Source organism: Sorghum bicolor, chromosome 2 (genome assembly GCF_000003195.3).
Source record: "Sorghum bicolor cultivar BTx623 chromosome 2, Sorghum_bicolor_NCBIv3, whole genome shotgun sequence".
Lineage (NCBI taxonomy): Eukaryota > Viridiplantae > Streptophyta > Magnoliopsida > Poales > Poaceae > Sorghum > Sorghum bicolor.
The window spans coordinates 9165236-9174284 of NC_012871.2; the positions used below are offsets into that span (position 1 = coordinate 9165236).

The 9049-nt window shown below is 43.1% G+C and overlaps 1 protein-coding gene and 1 long non-coding RNA gene across 3 annotated transcripts; both read right to left on the reverse strand.

Annotated features, from left to right (window-relative positions):
• LOC110432307 lies at window positions 1634-3244 on the reverse strand. Of its 2 annotated transcripts, XR_002449725.1 has the most exons (3): window positions 2738-3244; window positions 2079-2204; window positions 1634-1857 (listed from the first exon to the last, which is right to left on the reverse strand). It is a non-coding gene; the product is annotated as an uncharacterized LOC110432307 (long non-coding RNA). The 2 variants fall into 2 exon arrangements; XR_002449724.1 differs by lacking the exon at window positions 2738-3244 and having other exon boundaries at window positions 2079-2731.
• LOC8081782 (BTB/POZ and MATH domain-containing protein 1) lies at window positions 6409-7518 on the reverse strand. Its single transcript, XM_002461685.1, has one exon. The coding sequence runs from the start codon at window positions 7516-7518 to the stop codon at window positions 6409-6411; it is 1110 nt and encodes a 369-aa protein (XP_002461730.1).

Here is a 9049-nt window from a genome sequence, read left to right on the forward strand (position 1 = left end):
CAGATGCGACACCAATGGGTTCAATTAGGCCCAACGACGGGCTCGATTGGGCTTGCTAGTTTTTTTTAAATTGATTAATAGAGGTAGGCATTTTAATATGCCCGCCTCCTAAAATTGATTAGCCGAGACAAACAAAGCAACTACCTCTAACAGGTCTAAATTAATTGTGACCTTTGGTTAGAGACAGTTGCAATGCCCACCCCCATAAATAAAAAACAACCGCCTCTAAAAAGAATTTTGTAGTAGTAATTCGATCTCTCTCTAGTTTGCTTGTAAGTACCGTCATCGACTTGTATCTAATCTTGTAAAGTTGCATCTTTGATCTCTTACTTGATTAGGTATTAGTTAGTCATCCATTTGTACCACATTTAGTAAGGCTGCATCTTTTGACATCTTACTAGATTTGATATTAATCACGATTATCGATCTCTATTATATTTAGTAAGGCTGCATCTTATAATCTCTTGTTAGATTTAATAGTATTACCAGTTATCCAACTACAATTAAGATACAATCAGTTTATATCCTTTTTAATCTGTCATCTTGTTATCTGTCATGTTTATCTCTTTTCTGACGGTTTTTTTTACGGGATCTCTTTTCTGACGTTAGATTAGATCTTGTTAGTCTATGGATTTATTTATAGGAAAACAGGGTTTTGTCGGTACATTATGCTACTTCATTGGCTTCATAGCTGATGGTTTATGTTTTCATGATTATCCTAAGATGTGGTCTATATCTATCAGGTGTTTTACTTATATTTTAATATGTTTAATTAGCCGATACCAGCGAACAGGCTGTGCCAGAACCCTAGCTGCGGGCATGTGAGCGCGGGCGCGGTCGGTCGCATATGGCCGCCATTGACTGACAGATAAGCGAGATAGCATGTGATTACGTTCGAGTAATTTTGAATGTTTTTACGTGTGATACTAGATTCAAGCTATAATTTTGGTACCTCTCGAGGACCATAGAAAACCTCAACATCGAAACAGAAAATATCGACTAGTCTATTTGATCTCATTAGCAAGGACACAGCAGAGCACAATCACTACTGGAATTCTGTTCTTGGCAGTCGGCAAAGACCCTAAAACAGGTGGCAAAGGCTTTGCCGACTGCTTTACACGTGGCAGTCGGCAAAGAACACGTGGCAAAGAAACTTTTGCCACCTGCCAAAAGAAAAGCAGTCAGCAAAGCCTTTGCCACCTGCCAACATGGCAGTCGGCAAAGGGAACGTACGCCGTTGTGAGATGACGGAGCGCATCCCGTTTGCCGACTGCCACGCGGCAGTCGGCAAAGGCTTTTCTTATTTTTTTATAACAGAATTTCTTTGCCGACTGTCTTGATAGGCAGGTAGCAAAGGCTGTTTAAATTTTTTTCAGAACAGAAATTCTTTGCTGACTGCTTTTATTGGCAGGTGGCAAAGGTTTCTTTGCCGACTGCCTTTATTGACAGGTGGCAAAGCTGCCATGGTTCATGAGATTCCAGCTTTGCCACCTACTTTCCATGTGGTTAGCAACAATTGCTCTAGGCTATAGTGATGAAATGAAACGTCATGAAATTGTTCTTCAGTTTTTTTCTTGGTTAGGCCCAGATCACGGTATTAACATGCATCATAGCTCATAAGGTACAACAATCATACAAACAAATATTGATTCATTCATGTATTAGCATGTCCACAACAGTTATACTGAACAACAAAGTACAAAATTGATCTAGCTCATAACCATTTGTTTTGACAGTCATTCTACAACTAATTCTAAGAACAACTACATTTGAACAAAAAGATTTCATCATCCCTAGGGAGTCTAAATAAGCAAACATACGATCACTTCAATTGGCTTGTTGTCGAGAAAGTGCTACCTGAAAATCAAATGAATATGGGATAAGTCAGTTTGAAGCAAAGATTTTAAAAGAAATGCTATCTATTTATTATCAAGCTATGCACATATTTTTGAGAGCCCAACATGAGAATAACTGGAGCTACACCTACAATCCAAATGAGAGAGCAAAGCAGTACATTGTTGCTGAGAGAGAAACTGTAAAACAAAACAGATATCAAGCTAGGCAATGTTCATCAGCACCTTGGTTCGCAATGTTCATGTTATTCCTCAGGTCTCCGTTGCAGATGTTACATTCTATTTCAGTCCTCTAAACTGATTAGATAATGGCATAAATTATCACGAAATTCATATCCACAAGAACAAAATCTGCAAATAATAAAAAATAAATTAAGATAGAAATCCCAAGAACATATCGGTGTAGCAAACTCCTTTCTGCCCACAATCATCTACTCCCCTAAATCAAGCAGTAAAATTAATACCAGACATATAAGAGTACAATTACGGAGGATATGAAAAATTAAATTAAGATAGAAATCCCAAGAACATTTCGGTGTAGCAAACTTCTTTTATGGTTAATAATGACTCAATGGAAATTACCAAGTATTGATGGCAGACAGTGTGTGAGCTTGTTAAGGCACAGCAATGAGGCTAAATCGGTAGCAAACAAGACCTTCGACAGAGCATAGAAAGCCAATAGTTCTCAAGCATAACAATTCTGTAAATTTGAGAAATTACTGCTACTCATATACTGAACCAATAACCCACAAATTCATCCAAATTTGCAAGCTAAAATGGATAACCATAAACACTACTTAGAAGAATGAAAAGCTAAACTAATGTCACTTGGACATTTTTACCAACGTGCAAATCACAGGAGATGAGAACTATTGGCTTTTTACCACCATAGCCGAGCTGTAGGCGCCGTGCATCCTTCACGCCGGCGCTGCGGGCCCCACGCCAAGGGCCACGGGGCAGCCGTCGCGCGCGCTCTCACCGAGGCCGCGACCACCACCACGCCGGCCGAGCTGGGCCCACCCGCGCCGCCTGCCGCTCGCGCCTCCACGCCGGTCGAGTTGGGCCCACCCGCGCCGAATAGGCCGCGGTGTGTGCCTTCGGGCGGCCACCGCCTGGGCGAGCGCGCGCGCCGCGCGAGGACGCGAGGTCGAGCCGAGCCGCCGTCTGTGCGCGTGACTACCTCCATGCCGCGTGCACGCGCGGGGCCAAGGTTGGTCGCCTGCCGTGCCGAGCCGCGCCGTCTCCGCTGCTCCACGTCACGGGCTGCGCGAGCCGCGCGAGCTGAAGCCCCGCCCGTCGCCAGGCGCGAGCAGCAGCCGGTGCTGCTGTTCTCCCTCCCTCTTGGTTCTCTCTCTGTAAGTGACGGCTCAACAGGGGAGAGGGAAGTGAGAGAGAGTGAGGAAAATTTTAGGGTTTGGTTCGTTTTTATATGAGCTCTATCCTGTCTAAGTGAACCACAACCGTAGGATTCATTTGGATGGCTCAGATCAGATCTCAGTTAGGGTTTGCTAGCTGGGCTTTTACTGGGCTGGCAAGCTCCCAACAGGCCGAGCGCAGCTGAAGCGTTGCTGGGCCATTTTAGAAAATACCCTTTGCCGACTGCTCCAAAGACAAACAGTCGGCAAAGGCCCAGCTAATATTTTTATATAATTCTTTGCCGACTGTCGTACACTAAAGCAGTCGGCAAAGATTTTATGTATTGTTTTCTTTTATTTTTTAGGTGTAATTTGCTTTAATTTTTTAAAATTTTTAACATAAGCTTCACATGTGATTTTGTAACACCACGACAAATTTCGTAATTTTGTGACATTTTTTGCTATATTTCGTTAATTAATTTTTTTAATTGAATTTGCTACCGCGCATAATCCAACTTTGAACTGCAGGTGCATGAAATAATGAAACTTAGGCATTAGAAAAATAATATTCATGTTGGAGAGTTTATTTTGAGGCCGTGTCTAAAAACTCGTCCAAATTTTTGAAGTTCTTGTCCACGGAACATGACCATCGAGGTGTGGTATAAGTGTTTTATAATAATTATATAAAATTCAAATGAAGTCAGAAAATTACGAAACTTGTTGAGGTGTCATATTATCATATATGTAGCCTATGATAAAAAATTTAAAAAGTTTGGACAAAGTTACAACGTCAGATGTGTAAAACCCACACATCTTCGAATGTGTTGACATGTGATCACATATGGAGATGTATGAGTTTTTGATATTCAAAGTCGTAACTTGCTCCAAACATTCTCCAAAATTTTTTATAGCCTCCACATATGATAACATGACACCTTGACAAATTTCGTAATTTTGTAACATTTTTTACTATATTTCATTAATTAATTTCTTTTAATTCGATTTTCCGCCGTATAATCCTACTTTGAACAGCAGGTGCATGAAATAATGTAAGCTAGGCATTCGAAAAATGATATTCATGTCGAATAATGTATTTTTAGACTATATCCAAAAACTGACCCAAAATTTTGAAGTCCTTGTCCACAGAACATGATCATCTAAGTGCGCTACAAGTGATTTTTAATTATATAAAACTCAATCCAAATCGGAAAATTACGAAACTTGTTGAGGTGTCATGTTATCACATTGAGAGTCTATGATAAAAATTTGAAAATTTTTGGAGCAAATTGTGATGTCAGATGTACAAAACCCAAACACTTCAACATATGATCATATGTGATCATGTTGGAAATGTTTGGATTTTGTTCATCTCATACTGCAACTTATTCCAAACTTTCTCAAATTTTTTATAGCTTCCACATGTGATAACATTAAACCTCAAAAAGTTTTATGATTTTTTTGACTTTTTTTGCTATATTTCATTAATTAATTTCTTTAAATTGATTTTTCCGCTGCATAATTCTACTTTGAACTATAGGTGCATGAAATACTAAAACTTAGCCACTTGAAAAATGATATTTATGTTGAATAATATATTTTTAGACCATATCTAAAAACTGACCCAAAATTTTGAAGTCCTGGTCCACGGAACATGATCGTCCAAGTGTGGTAGAAGTGATTTTTAATTATATAAAACTCAAACAAAATCAAAAAAATACGAAACTTGTTGAGGTGTCATGTTATCACATGAGGAGCCTATGATAAAAATTTTAAAAAATTTGGAGCACGTTGTGACGTCAGATGTACAAAACCCAAACACTTCCGCACACATGTGATCATATGTAGAGGTGTTTGGGTTTTGGACATTCGACGTTGCAACTTCCTTAAAACTTTCTCAAACTTTTATCATAGGCTTCACATGTGATAACATGACATCTCGTCAGGTTTCGTAATTTTCCGACTTTGTTTGAATTTTATATAATTAAAAATCACCTATACCACACCTGGATGGTCATGTTCCATGGATAAAGACGTCAAAATTTTGGGTGAGTTTCTGGAAACGACCTTAAAATAGACTCTCCAACATGAATATCATTTTTTGAATGACTAAGTTTCATTATTTGATGCACCTACAGTTCAAAGTAGGATTCTGCGGTGGAAAATACAATTAAAGAAATTAATTAACAAAATATAGCAAAAAGGGTCACAAAATCACAAAAGTTTTTAAGGTTCACTCTTATTGCATGTGGAGGCTATGAAAAAAGTTTGAGGAAGTTTGGAACAAGTAATGACGTCATATGTCCAAAACCTAAATTCAAACTTAAAAAATAAAAAAATTATCTTTGCCGACTGTCTAACGGGGTGGCAAAGGGGACGGCGATGGACTCCGTAGTTTCCCGTCACCTTTGCCACGAGCTTTCCTTTGCCACCTGCCAGGCAGCCATCTTTGCCACCAGCTTTTCTTTGCCACCTGCCAGGCAGTCGGCAAAGGACGTCTTTGTCGACTGCTTTTCTTTGCCACCTGCCAAGATAATTGGGCAGTCGGCAAAGAGAATGTTTGCCGACTGCCTTGTCTTTGGCAGGTGGCAAAGTATTTTAGCAGTCGGCAAAGCCCAGTTTTCGTGTAGTGAATGCTTTTTTTTAAGAAAGACGACAAGAGCTTTGCTGTATTTTTATTAGACGAGGAAAAAGAAAAACAGAAAATATTTACAACAACTTACATAACAACTCGACTTTAAACTACTATAGCACACATGCCAAAAATCAAAAGACTAACAAAAGAAAAAAGTAACCGGTTCCAAACCACTGTATTGCACTAGCATAAACACCTACTCAACCATAGTGCTAGGTCTTGTTGCCATTTTTAGTATTGTTGAATTTCATCCTTGCACAGTTGGGCTACTTGGATCGGTTGTAGATGTTTTTGTTGTTAAGTTCTTCTATTGCGTTCCTTCCAGACGTTCCACCAAAAATAGATCATGACACCATCTATTTTTTTACGTTCACTTCTATCAAACTTTGCTTGACATTTGCGCCAGTAACAAAACCATGTAAGGATCCATTCACTACTGCTTAAAATTTCGTCAAAAAAAATGCTACTGCTTAAACATCTATATGTCCTACCGGCAGCTGAAGAACAGTGTCTACCTGAAGACACAAGTCCAGAAAACATCTAACAGCCATTGCCAAGATACCAAGCATCACGGAACTAGGTTGCCAAGCGTGACAAGGAACTCCTCCAGAACAGAGGGGCAGCTGCTGGTCAGATGCTTGAGGCCATCAGTTGCCGCGACCGCCCTCAGATTCGCAGCGGAGCTAAGAAACTCAAAGCACGCCTTCTTCAGCCCGTGGCAATGGTGCTGGTCGGCTAGCGTAAGTATGGCTGCCACCGTGCCGACATCAATGTACTTGCACAGCTTGTCCTCGCACATCAGCTTCAGCCTCTCCATGCCGTACCTGTCCGCCGCCACCAGCAGATGCTGCGCCACGACGTCTTCCTCCTCCTCTTCTTCCCCTTCCACTTCCTTTGATGTCTCCGGGAACATGTCGGTGTACACGAAGTGCAGAAGGCCGCTGAACACCCGCGCCTCCATGTCGTCTACGCGGATGACGCCGCCGCTGGCGGCGTCGCTCTCCTTCATCGCGCCGAAGAGCTCCGCTCTGAACACCGGCGACCGCGCCGCGAGCACGCACCGGTGCGCGGCGAATGTGCGGCCGCCGACGTCGAACACCACGTCGGCGCCCTTCTCGGCCCGGAGGAGGTCGCCGAGGTGCTGGTGCAGGTCGGATGCCGGCACAGCCACGTAGACAGGCGCCGCAGTGGCCTCCACGCGGACGTCGCCGATGACAACGATGTCGCACCGCACGGCGAAGGACGAGCCGTCGTCCTTGAGATGCTCCGACTTCTCGAATTCTTCCCTCTTGATGAACTTGGCGTAGCCCGAACTGGTCTGGTTCGCGAAGCTGGTCACGGGTTCCGATGTCAGGAGATTCTTCTCCTCTTGGTCGACGAAACGGATCTGGTACTGCGCCTTCACGGCCTTGGCGATGCTTTCGTCGAGGTGGAGGAAGAAGGATATGTGATCTGACGACTGCGAGCTGTAGCCGTTGGGGTAGTAGCGGATGGTCCAGCAGTGGCCGCCGGCGGTGAAAGGGTGGGACTTGAGGTACTCTCCGGTCGGGGTTCCCTTGGTGCCGGCGTAGCCATGGATCTTGAGGATGTGGTACCCGCTTGCTGTGGCGGCGAAGATGGCGGAGGAAGACCCCGACCGCTTCCGCTTGCCGCCGGTGCCTGCTGCAGACGTGGCCATCGCAAAAAGAAATCAATCAGGGTTTTCAAGCGGCTTGATGCCGCTCTCTCTCTTTCTCTCTCGCCGTCTCGCGCGCGCGCGCTTGGTGCCGCTTCCTCGTCGTAGTAGCAGGGTTTTGACGACGCGACGCCGCGGAACGGGGAAGACGAGGAGGGACGGGAGGAGGGGAAGAGTCAGCACTCAGCACGTCGCTCTGCCCTTAGCAGCCAAGTTCCCGGAACATAGGGTACGTGGTACGGGAACGTGGTACGCGGTACGATATTCTCATAAACTATGGAACGTAGGGGGTATATAGCTTCGTCTCGTTCCTTTAAGTTGCGGAACGTGTTCCACTTTCTAAAGGAACGTGTTTGGGACGTAGTGGTTGGCTCAGGTAGTTTTACGTGTTGTTTTGAATCAAATGAGTTCGATTCCTAATGTGATATAGTTTACTATTGTATTTTTGTTTCATTTAGGACTGTACAACTCCAACCTTAAGGCTCATTGCAGGTCTAGGCCAATGAGTCAATCACCATCTAGATTTTTCGCCGACCGCTCACGGACGGGCACGGCGCAGTATGCACACACACCACGAAGTTCCATAGTCGCTTGGGACTGACGTTGCTATGATTGCTCCTATATATGATTCGTGTTCCACCGCATTTGGGAACGATGTTCCATGATGTTCTCGTTCCACGTTTCGGGACGAAGTTCCCGGAACGGGGAACGTGCCCATGTTCCCGTACCCCGGCTGCTAAGGCTCTGCCTTCCTTTTTCTGCCTTCCTTGTAGGCTGCGCTGGGCCTTCGCAGCTACAGGCCTACTGGGCGATGCAAAAAGCAGTAAATCTGAAATCCTGTTTCTCAAAAAAAAAAAGTAAATCTGGAATCCTATATTTACAACGTTGCATTAATAGAGAACTTCTTCCTCTCTATACGAATTGATATTGGATCCAAAATTGAAGAGTTAATTGTAAGCTTAACCATGTAGTTAGAAACTTTTTTTTTTGACTTAAACGGGGGGAGGCGCTCCCCACCTGGTATGTATTAATCACATGTGTCCAAAACGGCTTGGAGTTTTACAGAGGATACAAGCAAAGAAAGGAAAGAAATACAACAACAGTAGCATGAGTCCTATCCTTGACCTTGTCTGAGCCACCTGGAATGCAAGTTCCCAGACTTGGGCTAAGTGTTTCTTTTTAACAGGAAGAAGGATGCTTCATTGCGCTGCCAAGGAGATGTAGCTTTGGAGAAGCTGGGACAGAGATGGTAGTTAGAAACTCTTCAGATAGGAATCCATTTTTTAACTGGCTCTCAGCCTCTCATGCTTTAGTGAGTCGTCTGAGATCTTTTTCGATGACATATGTTGTGTTGAAGAGATATCTGTAGTCTAATTCGACTTCTTTTTTACTGAATCCACTTAATTTCAATCAAGCCAAAATCAAAAAATTCAAAGATAATTCTTCATTGAAAGAATCCAAAGAGGGAGAGAAAAATAATATGAGAATAGACTATACGACCAAAACAATTTCCGAGCTTGTGGTATGTTCAAAG

Excerpts from the sequence above, each read along its gene's own strand:
- LOC8081782 (XM_002461685.1), bottom strand. The coding sequence starts at position 7,518 with ATGGCCACGTCTGCAGCAGGCACCGGCGGCAAGCGGAAGCGGTCGGGG.